Source organism: Dicentrarchus labrax, unplaced genomic scaffold (genome assembly GCF_905237075.1).
Source record: "Dicentrarchus labrax unplaced genomic scaffold, dlabrax2021, whole genome shotgun sequence".
Classification (NCBI taxonomy): Eukaryota; Metazoa; Chordata; class Actinopteri; family Moronidae; genus Dicentrarchus; species Dicentrarchus labrax.
Window position 1 is genome coordinate 5,064,620 of NW_026136716.1, and position 18,007 is coordinate 5,082,626.

Sequence of the window (18,007 nt, forward strand, 5' to 3'; positions counted from 1 at the left end):
TACCCTTTTATCAGCTAGTCATGGTCAAAAGGCAGGAATAGCGGATAAGTCATCACCTTGGTTGGTAACAGATGTAATTAACATGCCGTAGCTCCCTCAGAGGGAGACAACGAGAGAGTGCATTCAGGCAAAGTGAAGCTATTCTGGCCCATTTCCTGTGTTTGATCAAAAGGAACGATAAATCAGAGGCTTTTTTTAATTCATCCAGGGGTGGTTTGCTGCAAATAGCAGAAAAAAGGAGGGTGTAAATTAATTTTCCTGCCCACTTTAACCCAGTTGGTTTGTAGATTTAAGTCTGAAAGTGCAGCAAATCTAAACCAGCCGGTCCTTACAAGTTGTTTGGACAGTGAGAATACAAGCAAATGGGTATGTGAATGTACCCGGGGCGCTCATTGTTAGCCAACTGAATGGCTCTGTGATTGAGATTTGATAAGAAATCAGAAAATATTCTATGTGAAGATGGATGATTAGGTGCATATTGTTGGTGGATGAAACCGCCATTAACAGACCAGCCAAGAACCATGAATACTCCATGCCAAACTGCTTCTACCATTTATTACACATAATTACATTCTTAAATAAAAACGATTCACCGAACAGTTCCTTGCATAGAGATATTACAATACCAATTTAAAAAAGGAATTATGAAACAAACCAGTAACAAAAATAAATCTTTCTCATTTTTCCATAATAAAGAACATTATCGTACCCATACATCATAATATACAAATGATAGATTTGAAACACTTTGTACAGCGAAAGAAAAGGAGAAAGACAACGGAGGAAAAAGGTGGAAAAGGGGACGAGGGGAAGCTAGGAGGAGAGGTGGAGGGGAAGGGGGAGTGAGTCGGACAGAGGAGAGGAGTTGAGAGGGATCATATCTGAGAAAATGGAGGTGGCGGGGCTGGGGGGGATGTGCGTGGGGGCTGTGGTGAGGGAATGCTGGTAGAAAAAGGGGGTGCGTTTGATTTGAAATTCAGACCTGGTGGAAACAGAGGTGGTGTCACACATAGTAATGCGTGTTCCCCCCCTTCTGCTGAGAGCAAGAGCTGCAGTCTGGCTGTCTGACTCTCACAAGCTGGCATGAAAAACGGGGAAAACGCACAAGGATAACAGAGAGAGAGAGAGAGAGAGAGAGTGTGTGTGTGCGTGTATTTGCGAGAATGTTCAGGATGTATGTTTTGTTGTATAAATCTGTGTGTTTCGGGAGTGTCTGCATGCATGTAGTTTGGGATGTGTGTTAGCATGTCTGCAATGTGTGTGAATCCATGTTACATGTATGCATGAGTGTGTACATTTGTGCTAAAAACAGCTACTATACAGACTTTGTGATCAGTGTTTCATCACCCAGGGTCATTGTGTGAAGTGTAGTGTACAAGCGGACAGAAAACATCAGATATGCAAGTGATTTTTCCAAAAATTCAGAGTGCAAATACAAACAGACGAAGAACACACAGGCACAGCAGAATTGACAATCATTCATTAAGATGACACAGAACTGAACCGCATCCTCAGAGACAACATGAAACAACCTTTCCAGAAAACACATTCACATTTGAAATCCCGGTTCTTGAGCTCCCGGCAAACACATGGGAAAATTAGTTTATGTCAAGCCACAAGAAGACCAAATTCTAAAATGTCCTGTAATTTGAATATTTCCATGTTGCGTCTCCTTAAAGTCTCAATGAACATGAAAAACAACAACACATTCAGCGTTTCAGTCCAAAATCCTCAGCTGTCTATGATTGGTACACAAAAAATAAAAAATAAAACAACACTTCCAAGCACATTCCCACACATTCGCAACCATTCAGTTAAACAGGAGCATGCCCCTGTTGAAATACTGAAACACACAAGTAGAGCTGCCATTGATGATACAACTTTAACCCATGGGTTAAACTGCTTTTCTTCATTTTATCTTCCACATGTAGAGTCGGGCAGGAAAACCACAAACCTGCTAACCTGCTCTGACATTCCCATCTGCTCTGGATATTTTTAGATCTTCTACAAACAAAACCTCAAATGTTTGTCAGTATCTGTGACTTGTATTAATGCCAGCAAACAAAAAGAAGGCATGATAGCACTGGTATCAGGCCATCCAGGTTGCAACCCGGATGGCCTGTGAGAATATCTTCTTGAAAATAAAGCAGCAGTTAAAACATGTTGGTTTCTATTGTGGTCGCTCCCTTCTATCTTTGCAAGTGAAGGCATGTCACCAAGATGTTGAATTTAAAAAGGAGTTTGCACGTTTAGACAGAAAGAGTTCCGATGAATGCAAAGCAGGAGCTGATACTGCATCTACTTCCAGAGGCGCAGACATTGAAATCTGCAAAACTGAGATGTGCCTCTGGTACAGAGTGAAATCAATTTACTGTCTCCCTTGCCAACAAGCAGACTTCTGTGTGCCTCTCTTCGCCTCAAAAGTATCAAAAGTCTTGTAAAATAAAGAATAAACGCCTCGACATAGTTGCTCCCAATCAAGTTCGTAAGAATCCTGACAATCTGCTTTTGTCCAAGCTGCCTGTTTGATTTTTGTGCGCTTCAGTTGAGTCAATGTTCATCTAAAATTCACTTCTATCTGCAGATTAAGGAGATGACAGTTTAATGTGGCAAAGAGCTAGATTTTATGCATCTCTGTTCTACTGGACAAGAGTCAGATCACCAAGGACAAACGTTAATTCCAGTTTTCCAGGAGTGTATGTATGTGTCTCATGTGTGTGGGTTTCACTCCACTGCAGTTTCATGAGCTGATGGGGCTGTTATCATTGCTGACTGAGCAGATCTGTTCCTCCCTTAACCCATTTCAGCCACCCACTGGAAATCTGCACTCATGACCTCCCGCTGGTCCAGTACAACCAGTAAAGTGTCAAAAGCTACCAGCCATTACTAGCTAGTTATTCCAACCTTTCATTTCTAATGTAAAAATGAGAAACTACTGTATAAACAGAAATGGTGTCTGGTATGATCTTACCAACCACACTAGTTTTTTCATGGGCCCAGCAACATGTACAGACTTACAATAGATACATTCACATTGATTTGCTCTGAGAAGAGCCACCTAATTGACTGAATTTGTGTTGTGTGTCTTTCTATAAGTCCTTCCGTGTTCAGCAGGGATCTGCATTTAGTCATACATGAATGGTCAGGAAGTCAGCAGGAATGTTCTTGGATATGCATAGGCCCAATTAGGAGAGCTATTGAATGTTTCTCTGAAATGAAATCTGAGAGCTGCTAAACTGAAAGAGATCTGCATGGATGGTGTGAACAGGACGAAACCTTCCTCAACCCAGTGGCTAGTTAGGTGCCAATCACTCTCAAAGGCCAAAGAGATCATTTCAGGCATCTACAGTAGACACATTTTTTTTGGCTGCATCCATTTCCAATGTGTTCTTCAAAATGGTCTTTTCAATTGTTTGTTCTGAACAAATAGGAGAATATTTTCTTAGTAACAATATAGCCTTTATCATACATAGTGATCTTGTTTGCGTTCGGTGTGCTATCGCAGTCAGCTAGCTGCTTCGACTTGTGCATGTGGCTGTTCACACTTTGGCGGCATGTGAAAGCCAGCGTTTGGTGAGTCCCGAATTGTCTCCCAGCTCAAGACGGTGGGGCATTTTTACAAAAAGTTTGCAAAGAGTCAATTGTGCAACAGTTCCTGACGACAACTCGTAAGAGCCGAAATCCTGGGGAGGAAAAACACTCTTAGGAGCCATCTAACATCTCTTGAGATGCTCGGTTTCAGCTGACATTCTAGGAGATGTCTAGGAGAGTCTTTCCCAGAGTAGATTAGTTAGCCTCATCCAGTGGTAACCCTCAATGGATGATGTTCATAAAGCAAGCCAGTCCTCTGGATGACCTCAATCAGTCTTCACAGCACATCAGTGCAACACACTCCCATCTTCAATTCTATGGAAAATCCAATCTAACACTTCGTTCAAACAAGTGCTCCGATGCCATCGAACCAGAAGGATTTATAAATGGATCCAATAAGCAGATGTGACAGAGGTCAGATGAAAAATTGTCAAATTATTATCTGTTCCCATATATAAGATAACAAACCCTTTGGCGAATTTGTAAAGGCTGTGGCAAGTTTGAGGGAGAGAAAGCCAGCTTTCTTGCTTGCTTACCCTGTGAGATGATGCTGTTTAGCTACTGTTGGAAATGTTCTCCTCAGCTCAAGATACAGTGCGTTCTAAGAAGAGGAAATCGTGGATATACAAACAGCAGTTGTGCTGTGAGTGAAAATTACTATACAACTGGTCCAGTTTGGCGTTGGTGAGCTCGCTGGTACATGGAGCACTGCTGCATGAACAGGGCTGACATTTTGGAAGCGTTTTGCCAAGGGACGTTTGCAAAGACTGCAAGGACGACTACAAGAAAGAGCTGCCAACTACAGGCACGTGGTCCACCATTCATCGTGTGACATCCCCTCTGAGACACATACGAAGGGTGGGATGGAGCGTCTGTATCGTCCATGCGACAACACCAGGAGACATTTGTGAGGTGACGACGAATCACTGTGGAATCATGGACCAACTGGCTGAGCACAGACTGACAGAGTCTGCCTGCCTTCCTGTGTTTCAGTCTGTAGTCAGCGTCCCTGTGTGGTGCCTCTCCCTCCAGTCCAGAATGGCCAAATCTGGTGTTTTTTGAGTCCATCCCTCTGTCTCTCTCTAACATCCGTGGTGTTATTTTTCTGCGGATGATGCTCCCTCTCCTTCCTCCACTCCGCCTCCATCCCCTTCCCCTCTCTTCCACTCCCGCTGACCTCTCTCAAATTCCTCAGATGTGCCTCTTCATGTGTAGCGCCAAGTGATCCGACCGTGAGAAACACCTGCATCCAAAGAGAGAGAGAGAGAAACAGAGAAAAGCTTGTTACCAATGCAGGGGGAAGAAAGAAGTTTGTTTTGTCGATTGAGCTAAATGTTGCTGTTAGCTAGTGAGCGCTGAGCCACTAATGCACACGCAATTAGTATATGTGTAACTAATTCATAATCAGCATTTTCAGCAGCACTCCTAATGACTTCAGCTGCGCCATGAATAACTAGAGAGCCCGCAGATGGATCTGTTCAAACAGTGTGGAGGAGCGGGGGGGGGGAGCAGCAAGCAAAACATGTGCTGTAAAACGACAGATAAATTAGATGAATCGAAGCCTCTCGTCTGAAATCGGGCTTGCAGAATTGCTAGGGCAAAGCTGCACGGTGAAGAATTAAATTACCCTGGAAGTACACTGGCCCGCTTTTTTTTCTGCGTTGGTTTTCAAAAATGTTTGATTATTTCAACCTGATTGCCACAAATTGATGTAATGTATGCTTTCGGCTGGCGTTTTGTTTATTAAATACATGCTTTCACAGACATGCAGCCATTACAGGAGACCTACTTTTTCATCACTACCACGAGATCAACAGTACTTCTGTTGCATGCTCGCTGATACTACAGTACAGCTCCATTCCCAAGAGAAGCGCCTTTTAAAAGTTTCCTCTTTTAGGTAACTGGGAGCTGCTCGTTCTGTTGATTAGTGTGTTAAGAAATATTTGAGATGGAGGCTTGTTTTGGAGTTTACTAAAGTGGCTCGATTTAATAATGTTTAGGAGAAAGAGAAAAAAAGAAAAAAAAGACAAAATTGCTGCCAGATTGTTACATTTCCTGAACGCTCTTGTTAATTTTCTAACATAAAGCCATGAAAGGTGTTGGAACTGAAGGTGAAGTTTAAGGGAATAAGAGCAGAACAGATCCCTGAGACTGAGAAATTTAAGACCACGACAGGCTCATAGGTTTGTTGTCCCATGATGTCCCTCGAGAACAGTTTTGCATTGGTCTTAAATTGCCATTTCTTTAAATGGATATTTGTAAATACTCCTTACAGCAAGTATTTTGGTAAATATTCATCAGATAAAATAAAAACAGCAAATATGAATCCAAAAGCAAGTAAATATAAACCCGCAGTTCAGGAGTCAGACTCCCTTTCACAGTTCTGCAACTGTTGATTTTTTTTTTTTTTTTTGACACCAGTTTCAGATTGGCTCTTTCCACTGAGACAGAGGCAACTGTCTAAGATGTCTAGATGAATCAGTGTTTGGCCAAGAGGGGGAGTTACACTGTGATGAGCCACCAGTCATCTGTCTTACTGTCACACCTGCATGTGTGTGTTCATGTGTATCTGTGTGTGTGTGTGTGTGTGTCACTGTTTTTGCGTACACGAGTGTGTGCACGCTCACCAACACACGAGAGATTAATGAATGGCCCAGGAGACGTGCAGGGGTGTTTTGTGTGTGTGTCACTGTGAGTGTGTGTGTGTGTGTGTGTGTGTGTGTGTGTGTGTGTGTGTGTGTGTGTGTGTGTGTGTGTGTGTGTGTGCTGGGTGAGACAGATGGTAAAGTATGAGTCACGACTCGGGGGCACGACACCAGCTGGCACACCGTGGGTCTGTCGCCTCCCCCCCCCCAATCCTCAATCTTCCAGCCCGTCTTCTCTGTCTCCCCTGTTTCCCCTCTTCCTTCATCTCAGCAGGGTGTATGTATGTGTGTGTGCTGGGCTGGAGGGGTTGGACGCCTTGTGACACATGACAGAGGTGTTCCCGAATTAGGGATGTGCCTTCGGGGGAGGGGGGTCTGGTGGTAGGGGGGAGGTGGCAAATCAGGGTGGAGGAGGGAGGGATACTGTATTTACTGTCTGTCCAGCTGAGACCTGATTAAGTTGACACTGCCTGGCCCTCTGCTCCCTCGTACACACACACACACACACAAACACACACACACACGCACGCACGCACACACACACACACACACAGATGACCAAGACACAAACTCTTTTTTACACATTAAGGCAAAGCACCCCAGGTGAAGAGGGATTTCTTTTTGTCCTTTCATAATGAGCCTATACATGATTCAAGAGGTCACATATTCAAAAACGGGCTGGATTGTGATATACTCTCAATTTGTCAAAGAGGCAAAACACTCACAGTAAAATGCTTATAACATTTCTGACATTGAATGACATCTTTGTGAATTTTCTGTTTCACGAATAACATATATACTGTTGCATGTATGTTACAGAAATATTTGACATTTTAAGTACTAAACTGTATGTGCATGCCAAAGATTACATATAAATTAAAATAAGTTTAAGAAATTAAAATAATACAAATATGACTCAAAAATACAATTTAAATAAAACTGAAACACTTTTTTAAACGGTATTTTATGTATCAGATTCAAAGAAGTAAAGAATTACAAGAAAAAAAAAATTTACTTGACAACACTGTTTGTATTTGGCAAAATAATTTACTTAATTATTAACATTTGTTAATAATTAAGTAATTTGTTATTAACAGCTAACAAAAAATCTTCTGTAAATTCTTTGGTGTTTGGGTTTAGAGGCACTATGCCAAATTTGGTATTTAAAGCCTGCAGTATTTTGCACACAGATACTATGCTTTCTTGAGAATATGGCCACTATAGTGGTTTTATTTTTATGTAACATTCAGTTTAAAAGGGACAAAAGTTTAGAAGGACAAAAAAATAAAAAATTAAAATAAAAAAAAGATTTTGCTGTGTGATACCTTCAAAATGACCTTGTCTCACAAATGTTTAGCTCGGATCCCTCGCCTTAAATATTGTGGTGGCTCCTGCAAACAATATTGCTCGGAGATCCCTGAGGTGTCAGCGAGGGCCGGATCACAGACAGAGGGGTGTAATTAAAACAGGAGTAAAGATTTTTGTGTGTTTCTGGTTTTTTTTTTAAGTCAAGCTGATCTGTTTTGTGGCGAATAATGGCCACTGAATGTTTGATGATTTTGTCAGCGCAGCCACATTTAAGGATCCCTGCAAATTAACATTTTGCTGTGCTTCATAATTAAACAGCCAGGGCGACTAATTAAGAGCCGCATGGCAAATTACATCAGATCCACTCTTCAAAGTGACAAAGCCATGCACCTCTAAACCACTGTTTAAGATTAGGATTAATAGGAGTTTCTGCTTTGCAAGACGGTAAACAGGAAGTGGAAAACCATTTCCAGGATTCCTTTTTTAAGAATGACTTTCAAACTTATATTGTGTGTGCCAAACTGCTCTGCTGGACATAAGAGTGTCAAGGACACTCGTTGTTCGGGTCACAGGGATCACACCTGGAATCATCCGGTTTACAGGACAGTCTCTCCCATCACTGGACCCGCCTGAGGCTTTATTTACAGTAACACACAGACCTGTATTATGGATCATGGTTGCTTTGGAAATTTCCCAAATACATTACCTCTACCTCTAAAATGTCCAACCCAGCAAAAGCTGGCACCTTTTTAATGGGAATACTTCATTCAAATGCATTATAAGCTGTAACTAATGGCTGTATTAAAGGTTTATCAATAAGAGTATGGTTTATTACAAAGAACTACCCAAAAACTAAAATTAATATTCTATACCAGTGATGTGTGATAGTGCTAATGGGTTCTACAACCATTTTACACCTCTGTCCTAGTGTGAAAGGAGCCTCCCAATCAAGGGCAGCTAATGCCATGTGAGGAAATGCAGTATTAATATGCTACACAGGCCTATAGTGCAGAATAAGCACCCTCTGGATTCCCATTGAAAGACTGAGCAGGTTGGGTCTTCTTGCGTGTGTTGCTGAGGAGCACACATTAGTAATCCTGCCAGCACACTTTTAAACTGGGTCAGTACCAAACACATTTGGGTGTGTTACCAGCATCTTGTAGCACTTCTTTAGTAAACCAAACTGTGTACAAAATACAATGGGAAAACATAGCCTGCTGTGCTAGTGGAACTACTTCAAATAACCATTGGAAACTGGAAGAAAAACATATAAGGGAGAGGAAGGGAGAGATGTGTTTTGACAGACCTGTCACAGTGGTTGCACTTAAAAGGCTTGGCGCCGGTGTGTTTGCGGTAGTGCCTCGTCAGCTCGTCGCTCCGGGCGAATCGCCACTCGCAGCCCTCCCACGAGCACTTGTAAGGCTTCTCACCTGAGGGATGAAAAAAAACAAAAAAAAAACATGCATAAGCACCTGTTTCATCCCTCATCCACGAATCACACGCTTATTTGTCTGCACGCTTCTGTGGTCATGCAAAAGAAAAAACCTGGAATCCAAATATTTGGTGCCTTCAAGCTGATGTTTGATATGTGTTGCAAATTTGAGGCCTACATGCAGGGATTCTCCTTTAAAGATTATATGCTGTATATTGTGATTCAATTTGAGTTTGCACTCTTTTTCACTGATAAAGATCCCTATGCCTCACTTGATTTCCCCTTTTTTTAGAGGAGAGTAAGGCCATGTTTAACACTGAGATGGAGAAGCTCCCACTGGTCTTCAATTTTGCTGAACACGCAGAAGAGAAGTAGAGGGTAGAGAGAAGTGGAGCGAGAGAAGAAGTGAAGAGGGAGAGGATGAGGGAGGGAGGGGGTGGATTAGAGGCAAGGTGGATGAGAGAGTGAGAAGAGGAGGTGAGATGAGACCAGGAGAGGGAAAGTGGAGTAGGAGAGAAGTGCTGCAGAAGTGGATTAAGGCAGAGGAGGCTGCAGATATGCCGGCAGGGGAGGGGGGTGGTGATAATTAGGCCAGTCACAAGGCATAATGGCAAGGAACCGACAATCTGCCAGCTGCGTCCAGCTCCGAAGATGTCACCTGCATCGGTCACATCCCATCTGGACCAGTGGCTCGTGGTTGAATACAGTCACACTGACACACTGACCAGCTCTGCATGAGTGGCTTCGGCACAAAAACGGACTTAATTTGTTGAATGTGATTATCAAAGGGGAGACAATCAATGGATCAAGTGCTTTGTGAAGACAAGCAAGATTGAGAGGAGAACTTGTATAAAGACAGTATTTGTACCAGCTGCTGTAGAAATTCAATGATTGTGCACAGATTTGGTCATGGGGCAGAAGCTAAAAAAATCAATAAGGTGTACAGTATCTCAGTATCTGTGGTTGATTTATATTTTTTCGGTGCGTTATATGCCACTAGCCTGACCTGCAATTTCATGGCAAAGTTATCCTAGAATGCAAAGCTGAATGGCACAAGCCAAGGCAAATGAGCAAAAACATTACACATCTCTGGACATATGACCTGCTCAAGCAGGCTTTATTCAAATATAGCAGCCCTGCTACAGTGCACTTCATTAACAGGCAACATGTATGGTTTGATGGTAAGAAACAGAAGTGCATCAGGTTACAGTCGTAATGAGGTGATAAATGAAACCTGCAGTCATAAAATGACAAAAATAAACTCACTAATGAATACAGATTGATAACACTTTATCAATAAAGATTCATTTGGATGTTTTGTCTTTACTGCATCATCTCAGTACCACTTACATTTTGTTTTGACAACTAAAAAAACTCTACTAAGATTTTTGAAATGAATTTATTTTAGATAAAATAAGATTTATGGCAGGTAAACACTGCTTTTGGTTTAGAGATCCAGAAATTAGCTTTGTCCCCTCCCATCCATCCATGCATGTCCCCATTGTGGTCATGTATCCCTTCATACTGCCTCACTTCCCAGAAACACCCAGAGCAGCAGGTCTGGGCCATCCCGCTCTGGCCAATGAAATTCCCGGGAGGCAGGGATGCCTGAATGCGTTGCCTAGCAACGGGAGCAAGGGGGTGGGGTGAATGTGTGTGTGTGTGTGTGTATGTGAGAGGAGGGGGGTGCGCTGAAACATGAGGAGGCAGTAGTCAGTGCAGCTGGCTGGATCTGGCAACGGCACTCCGCCATGCCACCGGCCAATTACCGAGCACGCTGGCAGAGTAAGGAGGCAGTTGCCTAGCGACGGTAACCGTAGAGCTGTACGGGGCAAGAGGGGGGGAGGGAGGGAGGGAGGGCCGGGGTAGTGGTGGTGGTGGTAGTAGTGGTGGTAGTGCAGGAGGAGGAGAGGGAAGGGGGGGCACTAAGAGACCAGAGCCTGCAGCAGTACATAACCACTCAGCTACCGACTCCTCCAACGATACACTGCCCCCGTTGCATAGCAACAGAGCCCCCCTCATCCTCCCTCCTCCTCTCTCCTCTCCCTCAAGATGCCCTCGTACAAACAGGCAAGTAGAGCAGGTGCACGCTCGCCTTTCTCAGACACACATTCACACACACGCTGGACAAGGAACGTATACATAGACAGACATACAGTCTGACTGATTGGCAGTTTAAAATGGCAATCAGTAACCTAATCCATTGGATTATCCTGAACTCAGAAGCATAATCTGATTATGCTCTGTTACTTTTGGATTACTTTGCCTCTTAAACATATAATGTAGATTATGAAGCTAAGTGGATTATTTCTTTTGGTTTAAAGAATCAGGATTGTGGACAGTGCTGTTGTTGAAAATCATTATTTATACTGTATATTATATAACCAGATACACGTTATTCGACACCAGTCACTCATTTAAGGCAAAAATGCTTTTTCCATTAGAATTGTTTTTTTTTTGTTGGAGTAATCAAATAAGTAATCACATATCTCTCATCCGTAATCTGATAACTGGGTGTTTCCTGAGTCACTGTAATCCCATTATGTGTAATCTATGACTTCCGAATGCTTTTACAAACACACATGCATGCACACACAAACGCACTCACTCCAGCCTCTCAGGTGCCAGCGTTGAAGTTAATTGCATTCCCTCCATTAGCTGGAGCTGAAGCAGGGCATCCGGGTCTCAGAGGTCATTATAGAGGGTCTTGGAGAACGTTTTACAGGCTCCTGCCCACAACTAGCTCTGCATGCTTAGAGATGAGCGACAGGAAGAAGAGGAAGAGGAAGAGAGAAACAGGTTAAGAGAGAAAGATGGAGGAACTGATGAAGTATGTTACAGAGAGCCATGAGGATGATGGAAAACTAGGGCTTAAAGATAAACGTCTTTATATCGGACGGGCAATTTTCAAATTGTTAATTATTAATAATGACTTTCATAATGTTTTATGTTAAGTCTTAGGCTGTATATTTTTGGTAGCTTTCAAGTTTAAGTGACAAACAACTGGCAGGCAGAGTTGTCTCCCAGAATCTCCCAAACATTTAAGAACATCATAACATTGTCTTAAACTCATCACCTTAAAAGCTTTGAATGGGGACCTGCATGTCGGTCTGCTGTGAGCTTAGTTAATCACTTTTACCATCAAGTATGTAGCTGTTATCAACGAACATAGTTGCACTTACGAATGCCATGGTTACATTTGAATAATACTGAGTAGTGTCAAATATCCCACTGATAAAATACAGTGCGTGCTGAGAGAGAGAGAGAGAGAGAGAGAGAGAGAGAGAGAGAGAGAAGCACACACGGAGACAGACATGCTATGAAAAGACTGATATAGAGCAAAACAGGGAGAAAAGTAGAGAGAGTAGAAACATGGAAAGAGCGAGTAGCGAGGCGGATGAGGAACAGGAGGGAAAGAGAGAGAGAGAGAGAGAGAAGGCAGAATAACCCAACAGTCCTCGTGTTTTACCCGTTCCCTCACCCTGCCCAAAATCTAATTGTACCATTCCTTATCTGCCATAAGCCTATTCACAAAAAGCTCTACAGGGCACTGTCATTTCAACTCAGCCCGTCTAATTCCAGATTAAATCGTAGCCTTTTCTACGTCGGTAATTTATGGAAATAACAACTAAGAAAAAGAGGATTTGAGTAATGACATCTTTAAACTTGTCAGGATAATGGCTCAGTGAATGGGGGAGCCTGTGGCACTGCTGTCTTTTTCTGAAGAGGGTCGCTCTACTGTACCTCCCCCATTCCTGTCTTCTGTCTTCATCTACTCTTTGTTTCACTCCGCGTCACTCTATCCTATTCTTCTGCCTTTTTTCTTTAGCTTTTGTGTGTTCCTTTGTCATCTTATGTCGACATTTCCTCCTTTTATCATTCTACCTTCCTGGTTTGAATGTCAAAGACAGATGTGCTTTGGGTAGATGCTTTTATCTAAAGCACCTTATGTGACAAGGATAAGCATGCGGGGGAAGGATTCCTCAAGAAACTGAGCACTTTATGGTGTTATATGTAACATTGTATGTCATTAAATCATTATCCTATAACATTTTAAAGGCATACTAAGTAGGATTTTCCTAAAAAAACAATGTATGGGTTGTCCCTGTGTGTGTGTGTGTGTGTGTGTGTGGGGGGGGTGGTGTGTGTGGGTGGTGCTGTCTTCATCTCTCTCCTCTGCTCTCTTAATCATGAAATGAATCCATTAATGGTTCATGGTTCAAGACAGTTTCCAAGCAAATATGCATGTATCTGTTTTATATCATTCTAAATTATTATTTTTTTAGATTGTTGGGACTAAATGTGCAATGTGAGGAAGTTTCTTTGGGATCTGGGAAGTTTTTTTTCTGACATTTGATAAAATGATGATTAATTGATGAATACAAAAATCAAAACAAGAAAGAAAGAAAACAAGTCTGTGAGGCTATACACATTAGTGCTTTGAGCCAAATGCTAACACCAACATGCTAACAAGCTCACAATATGATGCTATGTATGGATATTGTGACTGGACAGCATCTGTGGCACTGGTCTCCCAGCATTGGTCCAGTTGGCATGGAGTTTAAGCACATGGGGTGTAGACACGCCACACTGGGGAAATCAATGATTGCATGTCTGTGCTTTTTGTTTCAGTCAGGCTGATGCTTGAACCTGTGGTGTGCACCATCGAGGGTGTGATCACACATACAGTGCCGTTTCTTAATTCTGAACATACAGAAAGTGACAAGTTGATCATATCTATATTCACACCCCTGAAAATACATGTGAGCCAGATCTAGTAAACAAGTCATGTGTAGGTTGTGAGCTGAGCAGTCTTGGTGATCTGTCAACAATTAAGTTTAGGGATTTAGATGGTGGGTGGCAATAAAATCTAATTTGAGTCCCTTTAACTTAATTTAGTATGATGGACGCTCTTTGCTGTACCTCCATAGGTTAAGATTGTTACATTTAATTTGTTATTCAGCCCTTCTGAGCATGAGCAATGGCTTCCCATCAGCTGTCGTGCTCATCTCATTAAATCCCTGAATGCCTCTCTTAGATGGGGGTAGACACATTGTTCACACCTTACCAACCAAACCAAGGAGGAGGAGAGGAAACATTCAAGAGTTCAAATAAACACTCCTAATGTGCTTAGTGTGAACGAAACCCGAAGGCAAAAGGATGCTGAACCCTAACCCTGCTAATTTATAAACAGCAAACACAGATGCCAACATGTTTTGTTTTTGGAATAAGCATACAGATGGTATCCCTCATGACCTGCCTCCTAAGATTATAATACACTCATATTTGAAACATCTTGATCTTAAAATGATCCTATTACCACCCTTGCAAAATCAGGCAGCCTCTAACCTCAGATTGAGAATCACTGACCTAGACTTATAGAACGCATAGAGGACGAGAGGGCTTGAAATAAACCAGGGAAATGGCGGCCTATCCAGGTCAATCCATCCATCACTGTGCAGTTACTCAGACGGAGGACAGCTCCCCGACAGGGGTCTGAGTGGTTTGGGATTGAGATGGAAGAGCGAGAGAGTTATAGCTCCTGAACCCTCCCCCCTTCCTTCTTGAGAAGAACCTTGACAAGGAGGGCCCGTCCTGGTTTGGCAGGGAGAAGTATTTAGGTAGAAAGAGCGGGATAAGAGATGTGGGGGTTTTTTTTTATCATCATAATTTAACCTTACATGGCAATATTTATGTGGTACCAAAGGGACCAGGCTTTAAGCTCATTCCATGATTACTGGGCTGTTTTTTTCTTCACATCTCTTATCACTTTATGTGCATTTTGGACTTGTTCCAAGAATGTGAAGCAGGTGGATTTTCCCCAATTATCTCAAAAGTCAGGTTATCTAGGAATTCCGGAAGCTGGCTCACTTGAGGCTGGATGTAGTGCTCACATGGACCATAGATAGGAATAAAGGCTGATAGCAGTCTATATTGAACCCACATTTTATATTTCTGTGGTAAAAAAAATGCTAATAGTTTTTTCCCCTTATAGGCCGAAGCAAACTGTCCCATATAGTACATGTCTGAGTGGCTGAGACTTCAAGGAAACATCACTCACAGAAGAAAGCTGCTACAAGAAAAAATCCAAAGGCAGAAAGAGAGTTTGAGTTCCAGCAAGTACAAAAATAGTCTGCACATCCAAATTGAGCTCTTTCATTTCTATTCTTTCAGTTTCTATGTTCAGTACAGCCATTCTGGCTATGCTTTCTTCAGTGTGCAGCAGTCATTTAGCTTCAGGATTGAGCCTTTTTAGCCTGTCACCAACAATGAGTGTCAATCAATTTTATCACCAGCAGGTGTGTCGGGTGGCTACCTCTGGTAAGAGAGGTGTCCTCAGAGCTGCCTTGCTGAAAGTCTCAGAGGGTCAAGAGCACCAACTAATATGTAACTTTCTGTCTCGATACAACTCCTTTTCCATATACAAGCATACACCTTTACACAAATTAATGTATATTAATGTGAGCTGTGTGCACAATTCCAAACAATTACACTGATATTGCACAATGAAGAGGCCTGTGCACCCAAAATAGTCAAATAATATTCCATCTCTAACAAAGTGCTACTACTACTACTGCTTCTTCTTTCACAAATACCACTAACAGTGCACTTACTGATACAGCTACATCTAAAAAGAAACTACAAACTCCTTCTGATCCTCACCTGTATGTGTCCTCTGATGGGCCTTTAGGTGGGAGCTCTTGGTGTACACCTTCCTGCAGCCGTTGAATTGACAACGGTGGATCCTCTTCTTGTTCTCCGGTAGCTCCCCAACCCCGATCACACATGCAGCGCCCTCGTCTTCATCCTTAATCCGGACGGGGATTGCGTGCGCCGCCACCAAACGGGCTGCGCTGAGCCCCACCTTCCTGGCCACCAGCTTCAAGGTAAGCGTCCCATCAGCCGAGGCCGTCAGTGTCTGGTTGGGTTTAACGAGGTGGCGGCCCAGTTCTGGTGATGACGGGGGCGTCAGGGAGGTGACAGCGCTCAGCTGGGCTTGGTGGACCCCTTCCATCCCTTCTACATTTTCCAGGCCCTGGCCCTTGGGTTTGAGGTCTCTTTTCATTGCACCAGGGGAGGGAAAATTCTTCCGTGTCGGGCAGAGGATCAATGGAGGTGGGCTAGGGGGCTCAGGGAGGCTGGGCAGGCTGGGTAGCAGGGTGTCTGTCAGCTCTTCCTCGCCGTCCTCCTTCAGATAGGCAGGAGTTAAGAGGCCATCCAGGTCTTGGTCGAAGAGCTCTGACAGACGCTTGGGCTCCGTCTGCAGATAACGCTCCAATTCTAGGCAGGTCTACAAGAGAGAAAGTGGAAGAAAAGACTCAATTTAAACTCAATTCTTGTAAGTTCATGGATTTGGGCATCTGCACTGAAAATGCCCATCCTCACTCTCAAATCCCACTTGACAATTTCAACAGCTATCAGATCATCCGATATGCCTTTAGACACTGTGGAGAGAAAATCTGCATGGTGCCATCCACCCACCCAGACAGGCAACTTAGCAGCTCTGCCAGCTGTCACATGCGCACATGCACAGATAGCCACCAAGACAGCCAGGATTACCTGGCAGCTCCAGCAAGACGGCTGATTACACACTGATTGATTGCAACCGCTGTAGCGCGGAACGAAAGCGAGGCGAGTGGATAGCAGGAGGAGAAGTCCTAAACTGTACAGAACTCCTATCAAACAACATTTTATAGAGCTTTGACAAGCCATGTGTGCACCGGCTTCCACTGAGCCAAGATAGGAAGATTTATTCAGCTGTAGTTATGGTCTGCTTCATCCCTATTACTCCAAACACCTCTCCCCACGGAGGGCAAATAAAAAGGCTACATCCCCGATTTGTGTGAACTGGCATCCTGAGAAGTCTATTACTTTACAACAAGCTGGCGAGGTTCTAAGAGGAGAGTCAGCGAGGGAAAGAGACGCTCCGTGTCCGAGGATGAAGCTATTATGTTTGAACGGACGGCGCCAGTTTGATCCCAAGGATCGTGGTGTTTCGCTTGTAGCCACTAACCCATTTTGACAGCTGAGATGGAGGCTAGCAACTCCACTGGGCGCGTGCTACTCGCCACTTCATTTGTGTGTAAATAGGCACTGACAGACAGACTAGCTAGTTCCATTATCAGGAATAAGGTTGTACAGACTGAACACATCAGAGACATTTACAATCTTACAACCCCCGCCCCTTTCCTTGTTTGCACCTTCTAAAAATAAAACCACAGTTTTTTTTTTCCTTCCCTTTTTGGAGGGTGCTGTCTGTTGCTAAGGGAGTGTGATTTCTCCTCTAAGTTGTCTTCTTCCAGGAACAGAAAGAGATTTGGAGTTGTTTTTTGACTGTCTACAGTATTTGCATTCTGACATCAAATTAAAAAGCTGCTCAAGACAAAATCTACAGTGAGAAGTGAAGATAATGCTCCGGTTTCCTCCCTCCATTGCACACTTACATGTTTTTTTTTTTTTTTTTTTTTGATGACTTTGAAAAATAACTTCTTTCACGTCCTATTTGCGAGGTCTCTACTGTTTCCTTGACGGCTGCGGCCAGTGAATCGTGAATTAAATGAGAAAGGTTTCTCTTTGCCTTTATTCTTTCTTTCAGAGCACAATTAAATATTGAAGGCGTCGAGACATGATGAAGGGAATAGCATGTGCTGGCCTGTGAGGGTGTAGAGACAGAAAAAAAAAAAAAACCCTGCTCTGTTCACAACATTGCCAGCGCTATCTTTCAACCCCTCCACCTACCCTACTGCCCCCAACATCTGCTTCTCACTCATTTTCACCAATACCCTTCTCCTTCTGTCTCACCCCCTATCGATTTCCCAAAATCACCCTTTTCCCTCCCCTTTTTTTCCTCTTTATTTCTTCTTATTGTCGTCTCCTCCTTTCCCAAGGTGAAGACTAATTATCCGCTAGAACCAGCCAGTTAAAGGGGACTTTATTCAGCAAATTGCTTAGGACTGCAAACCAAGGTGAGAGTGTGTCTGTGTGTGTAGGGGTGTGTGTGTGTGTGTGATTGTGTGTGTGTGTGTGTGTG

At 43.1% G+C, this 18,007-nt stretch overlaps 1 protein-coding gene across 1 annotated transcript in view; it reads right to left on the reverse strand.

Moving 5' to 3' along the window:
• Positions 1-540: 540 nt before the first annotated feature.
• klf7a (Kruppel-like factor 7a) overlaps positions 541-18,007 on the reverse strand; it is a 36,354-nt gene continuing 18,887 nt past the window's right edge. Inside the window, exons 2-4 of the mRNA XM_051427745.1 lie at positions 15,640-16,267; positions 8,851-8,974; positions 541-4,834 (exon numbers count right to left, since the gene is read on the reverse strand). Coding sequence (XP_051283705.1) covers positions 4,783-4,834; positions 8,851-8,974; positions 15,640-16,267 — 804 coding nt within the window. The 3' untranslated portion in view covers positions 541-4,782. The remainder of the gene's footprint in view (positions 4,835-8,850; positions 8,975-15,639; positions 16,268-18,007) is intronic.